Here is a 20,523-nt window from a genome sequence, read left to right as displayed (position 1 = left end):
TGTTCTTTAATTCTTCTAGGTCTTTGTTAATCATTTCTTGCATCTTCTCACTCCTTGCCTCCATTCTTATTCCGAGGTCCTGGATAATCTTCACTATCATTATTCTGAATTCTTTTTCTGGAAGGTTGCCTATCTCCACATCATTTAGTTGTTTTTCTGGGGTTTTTTCTTGTTCCTTCATCTGGTACATAGTCCTCTGCCTTTTCATCTTGTCTATCTTTCTGTAACTGTGGTTTTTGGTCCACAGGCTGCAGGATTGTAGTTTTTCTTGCTTCTGCTGTCTGCCCTCTGGTGGTTGAGGCTATCTAAGAGGCTTGATGGGAGGCTCTGGAGATGCCCTGTCTTGATGATCCCTTACTGGGTTTCCATGCAGAGGAATCATAATGAAAATAATTAATAGAATTCTTGGTTGGAAAGAGTTGGGATACAATTTTTTAAGAAAGAAAAAACCTATATCGGTTCTACATTCGGACATGCTAACAGTAGTTTTAAGTTTCTAAAGTGTTGACCGGATGCGAAAGGCAAGGTGGGGAAGAGAAAGCTCTTCTGTGTATGGAATCTTTTATATATATATATAATCTATGGATATTTTAAACTCTGTTAGATAGCAGCCTTTGGAAAATCCCCTATTTGGTCCTGCTTTCTGACCTATCTGCCTTTTCAGGGTAATCTTGTGGCACAAGTGATAGCATTTAAAAGCTTTAGTCTTTTAATTCCTCCTCCTTCCTGCTGCGAGCCCTGAGCTGTCTTCTGTGCACTTCTGACATGTCTACTGTTTGGTCTCTCTGTGTTCTTTGTTACTTGGGTGCAGTAGCAACTTCTCTGTGCATTCCATCTTTCTTTCAAGTTGTGTAAAGTTCTTCACTTTTTTTCTCTGAGGGTGTAGGGGGTGGGGGGAGTCAGCATGATTATATTTTAATGTAGAAAATGTGACCTGGATATAAAATGAAAATAAATATTAAATTAAATGGAAGTTACCTAAAGTGACTCTGTATCTTCTAATCAGAAAAGCAATAGCAACAAGCAAATATATAATAATGCACCTCTCTTTGATTGACAGTTTTGAACATCATAACCAGTATTGTGAACCAGCCCCTTGATTCACAATATTATGAACCATGTCCCCTTTACAGGGACATGGCCCATGTTCTGTACCCTCTGCCTTTTAGGCTGCCCTTTCAAGCTCTTTTCAGTAATACCTCTTCCAACATATTGTAGTTTGATCCAAGGTTGAGAGTTGCTAGGGTGTGGGGTTGTTTGTTTGTTTATTTGTTTGTTTTGCAGATCGTTAGTGGCTGTAAGTTCTCTGAAACTTGAAGTTTTGATTCAGGGTTCACTTAGCATTTTCGAGAGTTACTAAGGTGTTTTATAGCATTCTTTGTTTCAGACATTCTCAGGACCTCTAGAGCCTGTCTGCCATGAATGAAAGAGGGTGATAAATAGAAAATGAAATACATACTGAAGCAAGCCAAAACTTGCTTCAAATAAAATCTGAACGAGATGGTCCAGTATATAAAGGAAACATACTTGTTAAAGCACAGGGATGTGGCATCACGGTGGTCTCCCATTTCTTTCCCCTCTTCAACTCAGAGTGACATTTAGGAGATGTAGAGGAAGAGGCTCAGTCATAGCAAGAGTAGGTAGACCTGTGTTCTGATTCTGGTGCTGCCACTAACTGTATGGTCTTGCTTAGTCATTTAACAGATTTGTGTTCCTTTTAGGGTTATTATAAGGACTAGAGATTTTGCTTTTTATATCGCTTTTTAACTTATGTAAAAAAAAAAACAGTTTGTTGTATTGGCATGTGTCTATTTCTGTATTCTCTATCCTATTCACTGAACTATGTCTCTATCCTTCCACCAATACCACACTGTCTTACTTATAGCTTTACAGTAGGTCTTAATATCCTCTATATTCTGCTTTCTCAAAATTGTTTTACTTATTCTGGTTCCTTTGCCTTTGCCTTTTGTTCATACATTTTAGAATAAGCTTGTCCATGTTGACAAAAAAATTCTGTTGGAAGTTGACCTTTTATTATGTTGAGTCTTCCAATCCATGAATGCGATATGTCTCTCCATTGATTTAGGTCTTGTTTGGTTGTATCATACAGATCCTCTATTAAAATATTTATAATCAAATACTTCATGTTTTGGAAGCATTGTGTATGGCATTGTGTTGTTTCTTTTTTTTAATTTTTCTTTTTTTTATTTTTGTCTGTGTTGGGTCTTCGTTTCTGTGTGAGGGCTTTCTCTAGTTGTGGCGAGTGGGGGCCACTCTTCATCGTGGTGCACGGGCCTCTCACTGTCGCAGCCTCTCTTGTTGCAGAGCACAGGCTCCAGATGCACAGGCTCAGTAGTTGTGGCTCACGGGCCTAGTCGCTCCACGGCATGTGGGATCTTCCCAGACCAGGGCTCAAACCCGTGTCCCCTGCATTGGCAGGCAGATTCTCAACCACTGCGCCACCAGGGAAGCCCCGGCATTGTGTTTTTAGTTTTGGTTTCCAGTTGTTCATTGTTAGTATTTGGAAATATGACTAATGTTTTTGTGTTGATCTTGTATCCTGAGACTTTGTTAAAGTAATTGCCACTTATTAATTGCTTCTTAGAGATTTCTTGGGATTTTCTATGCAGACAGTCATGCTATCCATGAGTATGGACAGTAATATTTCTTCCTTTCTAATCTGTGTGTCTTTCTTTCTTTTTCTTGCCATGCTGCACTGGCTAGTACCTACAGTACTAAGTTGAAAAGGAGAGATGAAAGAGGACATTCTGGCCTTCTTTTGAATTTAGGAGGAAAACATTCATTCTCTCACCATGAAGTATGATGTTCACTGTCGTTTTTTGTAGATATTCTTTACTGGGTTGAAGTAGAGCCCTTCTATTCCTGAGAGTTTCTGACATGAATGTGTGTTGAAGTTCATCAAATGCTTTTTCTTCATTAATTGATGTGGCCATGTAGAGTTTCTTCTTCAATCTATTAATATGGCAAATTACGCTGATGATTTTTGAATAGTAAACCAAGCTTGTGTTCCGAGAATAGACTCCAGTTGATCAGAGTGTATTGTTATTTGCTGCCTTCTTCATGTGTTGATTTTATTGTGCAATTTTTTTCCCGTTTCCGTGTGTGAAAGCTTAGATTATTGATCTGAGACCTTCCCTCTTTTCTATTATAAGCATTTAGTGCCATTCGTTTCCCTCTTAATAACGTTTTATCTGGATCCTTCCACATTTTATGTGTTGTATTTTCATTTTCACTCAGTTCTATTTATCTTAAAAATTTTCCTTGAAATTCCTCTTTAACCATGGATTATTTAGAAGTGTGCATCTTAATTTCCAAATGTTTGGAGGCATTCTACTTCTCGTTCTCATTTTTATACAATTTAAAGCTTAGACTTTGGACACAGTGGAATAAAATGCGATTATGTTTGTTTAGTTATTTTATAGAGGTTCTTCAAATATCACTGGAGTGAAGTTTTCAAATATTAGTTTTACATAGTAGTTCTCAGTCTTTTGCACTTGTAACCAAAGGAGAGTTCCCTAAAAATATGTAACCCTGGCTGCTGGAGCCATGTTTATCAGGGGCAGTTCACAGTCACAGGAATAGTGGGGAGTTTGTGGGTCCCCACTGCACACTTTGTTCTGGGCCAGCACACAGGGATCCAGTAGGGATCCAGGGTCCAGGAGAGGGACCCAAACTTTGGGCTCTGGTGTTTATATTGAAGAATCAGGGAAGCCCAGGTCCCGTGTGGGCAGGAACTAGGACCAGCACTAGGACACACAGGACCCAGGTCCAGTCCCTCTCCATGGAACGAGCAGTCAGGCTGAGGGAGGCCCAGCCTCTCTCCTGCTGGTCAGGGCTGAGCCAAGCTGTGGTTGCAGCTGTATTGCTCAGTAGGCCCATGGCTGAGTCACCAGCTATGACAGCCGTAAGCCCTGGCTATGGGTAGTGTCCATGAAGTCTTGAGGAAGGCCAGCCTTCCTCCTGCAGGGAGGCAGTCTTGAACAAGTTAGCCCTGCCCTGTCACTACTTCAACAACCAAAATTTTCATTACTCCCTCTTGCTCCCCAACCCCACTCAGATAAAAGCATGGTTTCTCATGGGGTGGCCAACCTTTTATTTTTCAAACATTATCAACATCATTTCATACAAGAAAGGACATTCGAACCCCAATTAACTAAGAAGCACATATTGCAGAATAAGCTCGTTGGCCCTAAGACAAGACCCTTAGCTATTTCCATGGACCATCCTTGATTTCTCCATTATGCTGCTGAGTAGTGCAAAGTTGGTGCTCAAGAACTCCTTGGATGATGGTGTGCTATCAACAGCTGCTGTGAAAGCAAGAAGCTGGCACCCTCGGTGGCTATATGGGCAGAGGAGTTGAGGAGACAGTAGGTGATGGCTCTGTGCTGTCAGTGAGGGCTGTCCTCTGCCCGCAACCCTTTTAATCCCTTTGTATCCCTACCACCTGAGGAATGAAGGCAGTGATGAGTTATTGGCAGAATTGCCCTGTCTGATAAGAGGGTCACCTGCAAGCCAGAGGGCCCAAATCCTCCCTGGAACACATCACTCCCTACCCACCACTTAACAATTCCCTTCAAACAAAGGTGCAAATTTGTAATAGCTGTACCGTTAACATATGCAGTCTGTGATTCGGACAACTGTGACTCCTTGCCCTGTTCTTGGAGGAACATGACATTTTGTAGGGAGAACCCAGGCCAGGTGGCCAAAGTCTCTGTCAAGTCTGTTTCTTCAGCCAATACTTTGATTCAAGTTGAGGGTGGTGGAGATAAGTGGGCCTTCACCATGATAGCCTTTCCCTGGTATCACTGGCCAAGGTTCCCTGTGGTGAACATTACATACAAAAGCTTGCCCAGCACACGCCTCGCTCTCAGCCGAGCCGTGGCCATGCTTCTCCTGGGATTAGGCACCTCCTTCGCACACCCTGTGGATGGTGCTCATTTCTTTGATTCTGTGAATGGGGCATTTGTTAAACTATTATTTCTTGAGGCCTGTAAACTATTATTTCTTGATGTCTGTGCAAGTTTCAATTCTGCAATTTCTATTTCCTTCTTCTTACGGATTGAAAAACACTAGTGAAATTCCTCATTTTACAATCTCTGCTCCTTAACATTAACCGTAGTCTTCTTAAAGTCCTTGGTCTTGCTCTCTCAAAGGCTCCCTGGGGCTTGATTCCAGTGGGCTGGTGAGGTGGACACCACTGAGCTTGACAACATGCCATACTCCACCCAAGCCTGGAGATCTCCGGTGTCTGGGGGAAAAGGCAGGGGCCGTGAGACAGGAGACAAGAATGGAGGTAAATTAAGGGGTAAAGCCCAGGGAAGAGTCCATATGTCAGTTACAGGTGAGCTATGGGCCCTGTGTCCGAGAAGATGCCCCTCAGTGTGGGATGACCAGCTGCTCTCAGAGAGAGCGAGGCTCCTGGTCCCGGCTTCTCATGTGATACTGGGGCAGATCCTATGCACAGAGGCTGTGGCCTGCAGGGGGCGTGTATCGGCACCTCTGCAGGGTTGAGGGGCAAAGGGGGCCATGGGCAACCTCTCCCAGGAGAAGTCACCTGCCCTGGGGCTGGGGCATCAGTCCCTCAGACCCACACCATCTACCTTTCTACCTGGGTTCCAAGCCCAGCAAGGCACAATCCTGACTTCCCCAGTGTAGGATTTCCCCAGTGTGTGACAAGCCAGGCTGTGGCCACCTACCCCGAGGGTATAGTTCAGCGGGGCAAAGCCCGTCACTGCCCCCTGGTGAGGCAACTACAACAGAAAGGTGAGCTTTTGAGAGCAAGGGTCAGGAGGCAGGGAGGAGAGGCAGAAACCCAAGAAAGGACCCATCGCCTGAGCCCACATCCTTGTCCACCTCTGTGGGGTCAGTCAGCCTCCAGTGTCTGCTCTAAGATCACAAGACCCCACAGTACTGGCCATCACAACCACCTGCCTCAGAACAAAACAAGAGGGCAGAAGAGCAGGAGGCCCATATGATAAGTGTGGTCCGTTGAGGAGGTGCTCCCTGGGCCAAGTGACAAGACATGGCTTCTCAGGGCACAGCTGCCCCCAGACTCAGCATAAATGTCTGGGCTGTGAGCCCATTGATTCTGGGAAGGGCACCAGCACAAGGTGAACAGATACTCCATCCTTTGCGTCAGGCAAGCCAGGAGCCAAGCACTGACAAGCAGCCTGCGTTACACCCTCATGTTTCACAGGGCAGGAGCCTCAGTGGGGGGGAGATGGGGCCTGCCCTGAGGTCACAGCAGAGAAGGTTTGCTGCTGGAGGGCCACACACAGGACAGCTGTATAGAATGTGATCAAAGGCTCTCTGGTGCTTCATGCCATTCAAAACCAGGGGCTCTTAAACAGCCCGAGGGTAAGATACCGCCAAATCCTTGCTGAAATTTCTGAGCCCATCCTCAGATCCCAAATTTTGCCCAGATTGCCAAAAGATTCATGGACTTCTGGTCAAGGACCCGATTCATCTGGACTGCTCAGTGCACAGCAAGATTGCCAGGACGGGGCCTAGGGATCTTGCCCACACAACCGTCCCTGACATTTGCTCCTGGAGAACCACCTGCCCAGCTACCGACATCTCCTCCTTCCCTCTCATCAGGCTAAATGCAACTGGGAGAAAGGCAACACAAAAGGAGGCAAATGTGGAAACATAAACCCGACAGTGCTGTCTCCCCCAGCCAAGACTAAGAGTCCATGAGTCTACCCACTGCACTCACTTGAAAGCCCCCACATATCACCAGGAGCACAGAGAGCACACAGGCCATCAGATACACCTGACCTCAATTTCCTCCTGAGAGAGCACTCAGGGGCCTCCCTGGGATTTGGAGGTGTCAACAATTCACTGCATTGTGGCTTATGCCACAGAGCAATTTTGAACAAGGATTATAGTACCGGTAAACTTTAAGCACTGCTTTAAGTCCAATCACTTTATGTTTAAAGAGAGAGGAATTGGGACTTCCCTGGTGGCGCAGTGGTTGGGAATCCGCCTGCCAATGCAGGGGACATGGGTTTGATCCCTGGTCTGGGAAGATCCCACATGCCGCCGCCGAGCAACTAAGCCCGTGCTCCACAATTACTGAGCCTGCGCTCTAGAGCCCACGAACTACGACTACTGAGCCCGTGTGCCACTACTACTGACGCCCGCGCGCCTAGAGCCCGTGCTCCGCAACAAGAGAAGCCACCGCAATGAGAAGCCTGCTCACTGCGACTAGAGAAAGCCTGCGCACAGCAACGAAGACCCAACGCAGCTAAAAACAAATAAGTCAATTAATGAATTTGAAAAAAGAGAGAGAGGAATGGAATATTTTAAACAGAGACATAGGAGCCCTTTAAAGGGCAAAAACATGTTGCTTACAGCTTTTCACATGGAAAAGGAAACAAAAAGTGACTGGGTTTGCCGTTTTCCTTGAATTTGTCTAGTACTAGCACTAGATAATATTGACGATCTTCACGCTTGATCACAAACAACATGATGCTGTAATATTCAAACTGTTGGTGAAACTTTTTTAATCTCATGATTTACTCTGGAACAATTGTGTTGACATAGGTACTGATGGTGCAAAAGCAAAGGTGGCAGAAGTGCTGGCACCTTAACCCAAATCAAGGAGTAGCAGCAAACTGTACTAGTTGGGCTTGTATTCACTATCATACACTTGTATTAACAGTGCCAGTTCCAGTTAAGAATGTTCTGTCTTCAACAGTAAAAATGATTGATGTTAGTAAATCTTGACCATTGAAATTGAATATTTTATAGTGGATGATGAAATTCAACTTACAAACATCACACATCTGTATATCAAAGGGAGTGGGAAAAAGTTAGATCAGATACTGATAAAGAGGAAGTGGATGACATGGATGATAGATGTGAAAAATTAGCTAAAATGTAGCACAGAAAAGAAACGGTCAGAAATTATGAATGAGAAATGTATGGACCTAGAGTCCGCTGGTGGCTTGATTTTGGACTTTGCAGCCTCCAGAACTGTGAGAAATATACGTGTTTTGTTTAAGCCACCCAGTCTGTGGTAGTTTGTTATAGCCCTTTGAGCTAAGACACATTTTGGTACCAAGAAGTAGCAAATACCTAAATATGTGGAAGTGGCCTTGGAATTGGATAGTAGGTAAAGGCTGAAAGAGATTTGAAGTGCATGCTAAAAAAGAGCTGAAATCGCCATAAAGTCCTTTCAGCCTATACCTATTAAAAGTGATTCTGGTGATGGCTCAGAAAGCAAAGAGGCACACTGGAGAGAAAGTCTCCATCTTTGTAGAGAATACAGAAATAATCATGAACAGATAGAAATATGGACGTTAGATGCTATTCTGGTGAGGTCTCCAACAGAAATGAGGAACACATTATTAGAAATTGGAGGAGAGGCAATTCTTATTATAAAGTGGCAAAGAACTTGACTGAACTGTGTTCTAGCGTTTTGGGGAAGGTAGACCTTGTAAGTGATGAAATTGAATATTCATCTGAGGAGATCTCTGAACAAAGTTTGGAAGAAGTAGCTTGGTTCCTCATCACCGCTCCTAGTAAAACACATCAGGAGAAAGATAAATTGAAGACCAAATTGTTAAGCAAAAAGAAATCAGAACTTAGAGATTTGGAAACTTCTCAGCCTATCCATATTTGAAAGTGAGAAAGCTTGTTCTGAAGAAACTCTAAGGGTGCAGCTGAGCAACCCTTTGAAGAAGAGATCATAGGTGTGATATTAATTTAATTAGTCATCTCAGCAGAGGCCAGGAGTAGAGAAGGGACACTGCCAGTTTGAACTAAAGGGGACAGAGAAAGCCAGGCAGAATGAGGAAGGCTGTCAGAATTCTTGGATTCTACAGAATGGGAGACTAGAGCCATTTGGCTGTGAATGTGTACTCCTCTTGACGAAAAGGGAAGAAGGACCCCAAAGGTGATTCCGAGGTCATCGGGTCTGTCAATCCCACCACAGGCCCAGGGGGCCTCAGTTTCAAAGTGTGAGATTGTCGCCCTCACAGAGAGTCATGGTGTAGGTGGAGGCCCTACAGAGAGCTGCAGTGTGGGTGGCACCCCACCAAGCTGAAGGAGTGGGGCTGCCCCACCGAGCTGTGGGGATGATGCTGCCACCCCAGCGGGCCTGGAGGGCAAAGCATCAAACTAAAGAGGGTTATTCTCGTTCCTTAAGATCTAATGGGATTGGCCTTGCTAGGCTCTGGACTAGCTTGGAAACTGTCACCCCTTCCTTCTTTCCTGTTTCTGCCTTTTGGAGTAGGGCTGTCTATTCTATGCCAGTCCCAGCATCGTATTTGGAAACACTTAACTTGTTTGGGTCACAGATTTACAGCTACAGAGGAACTTTGCCTCAGGATGAATAGTACCTCCAGTCTCACCCATATGTGATTTAGATGGTGTTTAGATCAGACTTTGGACTTTAAATTTTACAGTTGATGTTGGAATGAGTTAAGGCTTTTGAGGCTGTTGGGATAGAATGAATGTATTTTGCATACAATAAGGACACGAATTTGGGGTACCAGGGGCAGAATGCTATGGACGTATATCCCCCCCACCAATTCTTATGTTGAAGCCCTACCCTTCAATGTATTTGGGGATAGGGCCTTTGGGAGGTAATTAGGGCATGGGAATGGAGCTTTCATAATGGGTTTAGTGCCCTTAAAAGAAAAGACACACGAGAGATCCCTCTTTCTCTCTGCCACGTGAGGACGCGGTAAGAAGACAATCATCTGAAAAGTAGGAAGAGAGCTCTCACCAGGAACTGAATATGGCACCTTGATCTTGGACTTCCAACCTTCAGAACTGTTAAGAAATTACCGTCTGTTTTTCAAGCCACCAGGTCTATGGCATTTTGTTATAGCCGTCCAAGCTGATGAAGACACAGAGAATATATAAGATGGTCTAATATACATATATCCAGGGTTCTAGAAGTAGAGACAGGAGAGAATGAGTAGAAGTAACATATGAAAAAGATAATATTATGTTCTAGATGAGATGAAGAATGTGTATTATCAGTGAATGAAGCAAAATAGATCACATGGAGGATACATTTTTTTAACCTGAAACTAATCACACGTCAAGAAACTGGAGAACACAAAAGACAACAGACAGTCTTCCAAAAAACAATTAGCAAGGAAACTGATCACCCACCATGAAAGGGTGTATTGATGGCATAATTTGAAAAAAACAGTAACAAAAGCCATATTCGATGGAATAAATACTCAAAGTTCTGAAAGGAAAAACTTTTCCTCTGGAACTGATTACCCTGTCACATTATAATTTATAAAAGTTCACCAACAAGGGAACTGATAAATTATTTTTAATGTATGCATACAATGCAAAATTATAAATAATTAAAAAATTAAAGAACATCTAATATATCCATTTTTCTTAAAGTAAGAATGTTGAAAGAAGAAGCCAAAGGCAATATGATTTACATGACACCATATATAACCAAAAATATTGTTATTATACATAATTTTGATTATCTACAGCTCTGCTAAAAGCATAAACATTTTTATAAGATGGACATATACCAACTTCTTGATGGTGGCTATCTTTCTCATTGTTGGTGAGAGGTGTAAAATGGGACAACCCTTACGGAAAACAATATGAAGTTTCCTCAAAAAATTAAAAATATAACTACCATGTGATCCAGCAGTCCCACTTCTGGGTATGTATCCGAAAGAATTCAAAGCAGGATCTCAAAGAGATATTTGCACACCCACATTCGTCGTAGCATTATCCAAAATACCCAAGACGTGAAGAAACCCAAATGTCCATCAACAGATGAAGGGATAATGCGGGTCTAAAAACACAAGGAAATATTTCCTTCCTTGAAATAAAAGGAAACCATGTCTCATGCTACAACATGGATAAACCTCTAAGACATTATGCTAAGTGAAATAAGCCACTCATCAAAGGACATATCATAGCCACTCACATGAAGTATCTACAGTAGTTAAAATCATAGAAACATACAAAGGTGATTGTCAAGATCTCAGGGAGGAGGAGGGAGAATTAGGGAGTCTCTGCTGTCCCAACCCCCGCCTGGGTCCTGGGGAAGGAGTCAGAACTCAGAACCGGGAGAAGAGGCTTTGGCCAGCAGGGAAGGGGGGGTGAGGCCCAGGGCGGGTCCACAAAGGATCAGAGCATCTGAGTGCATTAGGAGGAAGGGGCTTCAGAGGTGGGCCAGCACAGGCCATGACGGGGGCTAAGCAGGCTGCGAGGGGGGGCAGTTCAGGGAGACAGCAGGGGTCTGCTCCCTGCCCCTCATTGTTTGCTCGTCTCACCCTTATGAGCGGGTCATTTCCCCTGCTCTGATGATTCAAAGTCTCTGCCGGCAACCGCAGGACGGTGACTGAGGCCTCCACACTCCTCAGCATGGATCCCAGCTCCCACCCAGATCTGGGGCCACAGACACCTCTCCCCCACCCCTGCTGCCCCTGTGAGCAAGCTGTTCTTGTGAAACACGGTCATAGTTTGTCAGGAGGAACTGTTTTCTATGGGAATACAAATCAGTGTGGATACCAATACACACACATGTCCAGCCATGGGTGGAAAGGGAAGGGACAGTAGTTCTGGGGTGTCTTTGCACACCCCTAGGCCCCTAAGGCCAGTCCCCACAGCCACAGCCAGATGGGTCCTCCTCCCTCAGTTGAAAGAGATGCTGCTGCACAGAAATCCCACAAGTTCCACAAAGGGGCCCAACTGTCGTTTCCCTTAGACACACCTGTAACGGGTGCCCCATGAATTTCCCCGCGCCCATTCCCCTCGTTGCATCCTCACTGGGATTAAGAGGTAGCTGCCTCAACCACTCTCCACATTGCAATAATCCCAGTGGGACTAGAGAACGCTCCCGCTATGACGAGGCAGACAGTCCTGTCCCCATGGCCAAGACTTTTCCTGTCTGGTCAGGCCACCCACACAGGAAACCCTGGATGAGCGGAGGGTCACCCCAGCGCCATCGCCTGGCCACTTCAGGGACGCAGAGAGCAGCTCCATAAAGACAAGGGCCGTCTCCAGGCTCCGTCCTAGAAACTGGTTAGTGTCCAGAGGGCTGAGAGGCACAAAAGCAGCTCTCCCTCCCCAGACGGTTCAGGGATGCAGAAGATGCTACAGATGCCCCAGAAGGCCCCTAGCCAAGCAGGCTCTAGAGAAGCGGATGGTGAGGGGGTCCCTGGGGAAAGTGAGAGCTATGCGTTCCCAGGGGCAGCCTGAGGAGTCCTTGTCTATGTGGAGGAAAGGTTTGGCCACCTGTAGATCCATAGCTCCTGTGACCTCCCTCACCCTTCCTTCCTCTCAGGATCGCTCTCTGCGGAGCAGCTCCACACGAAGAAGATGACAGTGGCCTGAGAGCATTTCCCACCAAAACTATCTTTATTCACAATTTTCATACATCACTCCAAAGGTCCTGCCCACACCCACCTCCCCCACCTCCCTAACCCCCCACAATCCCAGGATCAGCTCTGGGGTGAGGAGGAGCCCCTAGGCTCCCCTGGGGGCCGCCCTGGGGGGCTCGCCCTGGAGGGCCGGCCCGGCTGTTCCCTACTGGCTGCAGTGCTTCCTCTTCTTCCTCCTCTTCCCTGTGACAAACGGGTCACGCTTTCTCTTTCTCGGCTGTGAGGGGCGAGCCAGCCCCAGAGCCAAGGCTGGCCTCTTAGAGACCCCGTGGCCAGCCCCAGGGATGGGCAGCTTCTCAGCAGCGGCTGGGCGCCCACACAGAGCCCGCTTGCTCGACTTGGGAGCAGCTGGTGGAGCTGGGCTGGGGCCTCTTCTCTGAGGGGAGGGGGCCTGGGGAGCACTCTGGGCCCCCCAACCTCCAGGGGAGGCCAGGCCTGAGGCAGGGGCAGGACTCTGGGACAGCCCGCAAGGCGGCAGGCTCTGCGGAGAGGCAAAGAGGAAGGCCAGGCTGGTGAGCGCCTCCTCGTTCTCACTGGACGCGTCCCTGGGCCCTCGGGCCTCCGGAACAGGAGACGCCTCTCTGAGAACAGACACATCCCTGGGTCCCAGTAGAGGGCCAGTGCGCCTTTGACCCTGGGGAGGAGAGGGCCGTCCGGCCTGGAATGGAGAGACCTCCTGACGTCCTCGACAGGGAACAAAGACTTTGGGCCCGAACGGGCCAGTGTCTGTTCGGATGGGCCTATGAAGAGCCTCAACATCAATCTCTGGTGGGCAGGCTTCATCACTGACCCCTCGATGGCGGTCTTGGTCGTGCCTCTGGGCACCTTGGCCGGCGTGGGACTCAGATGGACTTGAGCCCATTCCGGGTGCACTGTGGCTCGGGGCTGCCGGCCCACCCTTGTCCTCTTTCAAGGCCACGAGTCGTTTCTGCACCAGCTGGTAGGAGGGAGGAGGACAGTGACGGCTCCACGCGCACGTGTGAGAGGAGGAGCACTGGGCAGTGGGACAATGGCCCTGGGGGGGAGGAGGGGACGGGTGACCCCAGGACTAGACTCCAAATACAGACACGGTGGCATTCCTGCCATCCTCCTGCACCTTATTCCCAACTGTGTGTCCTTCCCTCCGCTCCCGGCTCCCCATCCTCTCCTTCTTATCACCCTGTGCCGCACCCACCCCAGAGAGGGCCCTTCCCCATGCCAGGCCTCCGAGGCAGGGAAGGGACGGACAGAGCCATGTGGGCCTCCTGTTCTGGGGCCCTAGCTCTCCCCTGCTCACTGGGGTCCCTCCGTGCCCTGGTCTTCCTGGGTGTCCCTTGTCTCCCCTGTTCTACCTGCGATCCCTCCCTCCTCTGGCTCCCCTGGGCCACCTGGTTTCCCCTGTCCCCTGGATCACCTGGAGTCCCCCCTCCCCTGGAGTCCCCTGGCTCCCTAAGTGTCCCTCTCCCTCCCCTGGCTCACTTCTTCAGGGATGAGTCCTTCCTCCTGCTTCAGCTCCTCAGCAAGGGCCAAGACATCCAGCTGTGGGTCCGGGGAAAACAATTCTGCCGGGAATCGAGGGTGAATGACTGCCTCCACCTCGGACAGAAAGAAGAGGCTGTGAGCATCCTTGGCCAGGAGTGGCCTGTGACACAAGAAGACCAGGAGGGAAAGTGAAAAGCAGAGACCCACCCCCACTCTCCTCCACAAGGTGGAGATGGTCAGCACACACACACACACACACACACATGCACATACACAGTCACACACAAAAGAGCACATATACAGATGCACATACACAGACACACAAAGGCATACACACAGACACAAACATATACACACATACATCTACGTAAACCTCCCCTAACACCAGGCTCAGGAACAAGGAGCTGAGCTTAAGTCCCATCGGCCTGAGCAGAACCCAGATCTTGGGTGCTGAGAGTTCCATGCCCTGGCATCTTGTAGACCCCAGGCTCCAGGCCCAGCCTACCTTGGTGACAGAGTGTTCCCGGGAACGCAGCTCGTCAGTGTAGCTCAAGAGACACGGGTCCAAGTAGGTGTCGTCCTCTTCCTGCTTCAGCTCATTTCCGTCCTTTCCACATTCTGCATGTGACTTGCCTGGGGCTGAGTGGACGGGCCCCACCAGCGCCTCCATCCTGTCCACATCCTCCCTCACAGCCTCAGGGGGAATCTCCTTGGGCGCCTTGGGCTCCGGGTTCCGCTGGGATCTGTGTGGCTTCGGGTGCGAGGGCTGGGCCCTGGGGCCGCACATCCTGGGAGCACAGGCTGAGGCAGAGCAGGAGGAAGGGAAGGAAGGTGAGGGACTCCCGGTCCACCTCCTGACCACCGAGCGCACGTTGGTGAGGGCATTGTTTGGGGGACGTTGATGTGGGTGTGGGAGGGGTCAGGACCATCTGAAGCCTCATGCACAGTTGGAGAGGGGAGGTTAGGGGGTCATCTAAGAGAGTCACAAGTAAGGGAGTGGGGAACCTCCAATTTTCTAGGGGTCTCCACATCAAGCCCACTTCTTAGGCAGACTTAGTGTGGGGTCCTTTGACAGGGAGGTGTGAGAAGAGTTATAAAACTGACCAAGTCAATACCCCGTAGTGACAAAGGGCAGCTGAGACCCCACCCCCCCACCCCCCGCCTCGGTGGCTGTTTTGGTTGAAAGACCAATGCCCCTGTCTTGAAAGAAAAGGATCCACATGGGGACGGTGGCCAACCGTAGGCCCTGTTACCTGTGCCTTCAGCTCCAGTGGGAAGCTGGGTGCCTGGCTGAAGGCCCACTTTCGGGGCTGGGGGCCCCCGAGGATCCAGCTTCGGTGGGGCTGGAGGAGGCAGGTCCTGCGCGCACTGCATCCACTGCAAATGCTGAATGTGCGTCTCCTCCTCGGCCGCAAATTCCATGAACCTGGGGGGTGACGGAGGCACAGGCCACCCTGAGAAAAAGGCCTGGGTTCTGGAGCCCAACAAAGGCAGCCAAGAATGAGGCACTGGGAGAGGATGTGCCTTGGGGCCGTCAAGGCCCTGTGAGGTGCTGTCCACAGCAGAGAGCTGCTCCTGGAAGTGATAACAACATCTGGGACCCTTCCTGCCTCACCAGCACTGGAGGGCATTCAACAGCATAGACCCAGGTCGCTGAATTGAACCAGGTCAACGGGACACATGACTGACCCAGGGGGCACCCTCCTCATGCCCCCGTCCCCATCCAGAACCACATGAAGGGCTGACAGCCAGAGGCTGGAACAGGCATGTGTTCCCCACAGGGGTCCTTGCCCGAATCCAGGACCCTGGGCTAGGACTGAGCCTCCTGGAACATAGACCTGGAGACAGGGCCCAGGAGAGGCTGGACGATGTGGATGCTGAGCTTAGAGGAGAGGCCTTCCCTTCCTCTGAGAGGCGCTCGTTTGTTTGCTTTTGTTTCTTAAACCAAGGGGATTACCATGGAGCAAACACTGGAAGGGCCGGAGACCCTTGGGCCGACGACAGCTGGCTACCCCAGCCTCTTCAGGGATGCCAGGGTACCCACTCAGGGCACTTTTCATGAGGAGAGGTGGTCCCAAATCTATGTTAGTGGCCGCCAGCCACCCACCACTAAGGAAGCAGCAGGCTGGCGGGTGGAGCTCTTTCCCCGGCCCAGTCCATATGGCCGGAGTTGGACCCCTACTGGACTCACAGCTTCACCCTGCCCCGTCCTGAGACCTTCATGTCAAGGCAAGGGTAGGTCAAAATCAGAGGAGGGCAGAGCTCCTGGTGGAGGAAGGACAGAAGTCTCAAACTCTCAAGGTGAGGGAGGGGTTTCTGGGGAACAGTAGGGCCCCTGGGCTGCGGGGACCCTGTGCTGGGTGACAGCCCTTCTCCTCTGTCCTCTCTGATGAGCACCCCCACGGCCAGACCCTGCCCTCACCCACTCGCCTCACCCTCCACGCAGTCCCTGGGCCCAGGACGCTGACTCACTTTTCCGCCCTCTCGTAGTAGATCATCCGGTCAAGGTTGCTCAAGCGCCGCCATTCCTGCACGGCCCTCCGCAGTCCCTCCTCCAGCAGCATGGTGGGATTCAGGAGGGCCACGGATCGAAGCACTGGGCTGTAAGCCCTCGGGGTCAGTCTCCGGGCCCAGCCCAGCCCCCACCTGCCTGACCCCACCCGCCCATGTGGACCACACATCACTCAACCCAGAATGACTGAGCAACAGGAGGGTGAGAGGCGGGCGTCTGGGAGGGCAAAGACAAGCCTTCCCGGCCACTGCTGTCACCGCCTCACACTCACTCAAGGATGACCATCCACTCCCAGGCTAGAGCTGGGACATTGTGCCTTGGGGAGCTCTTTTCCTCCTTAAGGCTGCATTTTCATAATAAAAATCACCATCATCAATGAGGCATGGCATGTACCAAGCAATCTGCTAACACTTCATAGATTAGCCCAAGGCGTCTTCTGCACAGTCCTCTGAGTGAAGTGTAAGTGTCCCCTTTTTACGAGGGACCGGAGGTTTAGGATGGAAATGCCTGCCAGGCTCACAAGTCTAGTGGGAGAGAGCCCACGCCCTTAGGAGAGCTCTACCATCAGCCTGTTCCTCGTGGAATTCTCCACAACGAAGTGGAGGCATGCATAAAGCGCCCTCCTGGGCCCCGCGCTCCTCCCCCTCCTCTGAAGTGACCTCCCCTGGCCATGTACGCTCAAGTCCTGTATGAAGGACACGGCACCACAGGAGAGTGCGGCATCCACTCCTTGGCTCCTCACCTTACACCACGACCCTCTCTGACTGCAAGTCTTCAGTCCATATTACCATGAGAATCATGGAAGAGCAAGCTGGCCAGACTCACAGGGTGGTGGGGCCAGTTGAGATAGGGCACATTTCAGTCCTGATGTCACGGACTGGCAGGCCCACCCATGTGACCGACAATGTGCCCTCTCATAGCATGGACATCGCCCTCACACCTTCCTTCCAGTATCCCTAGAAAGCTAACGTGCGAGTCCATCCCCAGTTCCTCTTTATCTAAAAGCTCCCATAAGCTCAGGACCCCCTGAGCGTTCACTCACATGAGAAAGCAGGAAAAAGCTTCTGCATCAGGACTCAGGTGAAAGTGTCTCCGGGCCAGGGGCTTGATGTGCTGCCAACGTCGGAAGTTACTGTACTCTCTCTGGGGGTTAGAGGAGCCATCCTGCGAGGCGTTGGACTGGTTGGTGGCCAGGCGGCCCTCCCTGGAAGTGCCATGTGGCCATGGCCCAGAGTTCACTGGGCGAATGATAGGGGCCAGCTGGGCAGCTGGTGGTGGAGCTTGAGGAGGAAAGCCTGGGGTCCAGCCTCCCTTGCCAGCCTGACTAACTCCAACAGCTGAAGCAGTCACAACGGTCCCCATCACAGGGGTTGCTATGAATTCGGGTGCAGGACATGCAGCACTCCTGCTGAGGGCCCCTGTAGCGCTCCAGTTGAGGGGGGCCTGAGTAACGACAAAGGTCTGAGTCTGGGGGGCCTCCACTGTCCTCCCTTGTGACCTGACTTGGACAGTGAGGTTGCAAGCCCCAGGGGCACTGGGGCCACGGCCACCATTAGCCACCAAAGGCGTCCTGGGGAAAGCTGGCAGCAGCAGGCTGCTGCCAGGAGGGAATGCTGGGGTGAGGGGACGTGGCAGGTGCTGCTGCCAGGGTGGCCGGTGCTGGGCGCCAGGAGTGGGTGGAGGGAAGGGCACTGCCGTGAAAGTAGACAAGGAGGCACCGGGGTTCATGGTCACATCCGTTCCCAGCACTGGCCATGCTGTGGAGGCAAAGGAAAGGAGTGAATGGAGGAGGAGAATGGGCAAGTGGGACTGAGGCTTTCTGTGGCATCAGAGTGTACATCTCCACAGGTCAGGGACACTTGGACAAGGGAAACTGTGCAGCGTGCAAATGTCTTCAAGTGATTTTCATGCCCTGACCTCCAGTTGAGAATTATTCCACTGGTGACCCCGTGCCCATCCACCAAGGTCCCTGAACCCTGTCTGCCGAGAAGAAATCGCCTCAGCAAGCAGTGACTTGGAGAGCCTCCCTAAGGCACCCCCTGGCACCTAAGCCTCACAGGCTGTCTCCCAAGATCTGGAACTGTGTGGACATCCGCTCTGTGAGAAATGCCCCTCAGCCGGCGTACTAGCAGGTAGGGACCTTCTCCAAGGTAAGTTCTAGGCACCCAAAGGCCCTTTGTGGACAGGTATTGTGTCAAATATTAGGGCCCCACCTCCTCCTCAGTCCTCCTTTTCCTGATGCTCAGTAGAAATCCCCTCTTTCTTTCCTAGCCTCACAAAACAAAACAAAATGCTGGAAAATATCTCTCTAATGGAATCCTGATACAAACCCATAACACTGACCCAGAATGCACCTGCATCTCAGAACAACCCACAGCAGACACGTAACATGGGCCAGGTCCTGCCACCCCCTCCCCAGTGCCCAGAGTCACTGTCATCACTCAGGAGTTCTGTTCCTAGGTGGCGGGGGTGGGGGGAGTGGTGTGTGAGAAGTAGGCGCGTGTCCCTTAGATTCTGTCATTTCACAGCCAGTGATGGCTGCAGAGGATTAAACAAGGGCCAGGGAATTGTCATGTTACATTGGTCATGGGACTACAGACCGCCTGTGGTCCTTCCCCCTCCAGCTCCCAATAACGGAAAGACAATCTGAGAAGCAGGCAGAAGCCAGTTGCCATGGCGATCAAGTTGTCTGGATCACATCCCTGTTCAGGAGAACAAGGTACACACCACGATGCACCTAATTAACCAGAACAGGTGTCATAGGACGTTTAATAATAACACAGAAGATCGTCTTCCTGCCCCTGGGCTACACTCCTTCCCCCTTTAAAAGAGGAAGCAGCCTTCACAGACATTCCACCCGAAACAACCCCACTCCACATCTGTCCCCTGTCCATGAAGGAGTGACGGGAAATATGAACAAACTCTTCCTCTCAAGGCAGCCTGAGGGTCCACCATGAGATACTGGACGAGATGAAGTAGGTCTGAAGTACTGCGATTCCACAAAAGGAAGAACAATTCAGAGCAACTCAGGAACCTGAGCCCTCTCTTGGCTGAAGTTACACGGTTGCCCATCCCCTGTTGAAGCCAAAGCAACAGTTGCCTGAACTGAGAAGTGAGCTCTGGGCTGGGAGGAGTGGACGAGGTGTGGGTTGCGGCAGTTAGAGTAACCTCCTGCCTAGCTCTCGGAGAGGACACTTCACTGCAGGTGTGGCCACACACAGCCCCACTGAATAGTTTTCTCACCAAGACCATCTCTCCCCACGGCCCCCTTAGATACAGTATGCTCCTGTTCAAATCCCTTAGAAAGATATGGTGAGGCAAGCTTCAGGTGCCTCAGGAACACAAGACAGGTCTAGGCTTTCCTCATGACCCTCCCTGTGTCACCACCAGGACATCACACACATCCTTACACACACGTTTCAAAGTGGCTTGTCTCCCTTCTAGAAAGAATCAACCTGCCTGCTGCCATCCTTTCTCCATAGCCAGGGCAATTCCTCTTGATCCGCCTCCAATGACCCCTCCTCCCCAGTGCAGTCTCAGGTTTCTTCAGGCTCCCCAGTCTCCCCAGGTGAAATGTCCTCGTGTGTCCAGGGCTCTCTTCTCCCTCTACTTCAGTCCAACTGTGTGCCCACCGTGAAGTGTCACGTGTGAACCCGAAGGATGTGAGGGATGGCAGGGTCTCTGAGAACACACCCCCAGCCTATAGGCTTACCTCCTTCTGAAGCCATCCTGCAGGCTTGGGCACGGACTACTGCTGCCTGGTAGCCTCAATGAGAAAAGTCAAGACCAGGACCCAGAGAGTGACCTGCTTCAACAGACGCTCAGGATCCAACTGAAGGAGGGGCACGTTTGAGTCATAACAGTAGAATGTGGCTGAAACATTCTGCAGTGGGGGAGGGGCAGAGGGCACGTGGGTCTGGGTAGGGTGGGGGTGGGGAGACATTCCACGAGGACTCTGGCAGGTAGGCAAGAACCGGAAGTTCCTTCCACCTCACACAGTGGCAACACAATTGGCGTGTGCCTCTTTACGCAGTTTATAGACTGTTTTTTTGATTCACGGCACCGAGGTTGGACTTGACGGTCCCTTCCTTTCACTTCTTTTTCCATCAACCTAGTTTTGTGTCCCTCAACACACTCTGCTTCCTACCT

At 50.2% G+C, this 20,523-nt stretch overlaps 1 protein-coding gene across 1 annotated transcript; it reads right to left on the bottom strand.

Moving 5' to 3' along the window:
• Positions 1-10,075: 10,075 nt before the first annotated feature.
• On the bottom strand, positions 10,076-20,102 carry LOC132367781 (NUT family member 2G-like). Its single transcript, XM_059926372.1, has 8 exons — positions 20,087-20,102; positions 17,417-18,131; positions 16,335-16,463; positions 15,165-15,288; positions 14,368-14,613; positions 13,860-13,976; positions 12,819-13,338; positions 10,076-10,083 (listed from the first exon to the last, which is right to left on the bottom strand). The coding sequence occupies exons 1-8, from the start codon at positions 20,100-20,102 to the stop codon at positions 10,076-10,078; spliced, it is 1,875 nt and encodes a 624-aa protein (XP_059782355.1).
• Positions 20,103-20,523: the final 421 nt, after the last annotated feature.

The sequence above is a fragment of the Balaenoptera ricei genome, chromosome 6, assembly GCF_028023285.1.
Source record: "Balaenoptera ricei isolate mBalRic1 chromosome 6, mBalRic1.hap2, whole genome shotgun sequence".
Taxonomy (NCBI): domain Eukaryota; kingdom Metazoa; phylum Chordata; class Mammalia; order Artiodactyla; family Balaenopteridae; genus Balaenoptera; species Balaenoptera ricei.
Note: the sequence above shows the minus strand (reverse complement) of the source record. Positions and strands in the feature narration are given on the sequence as shown.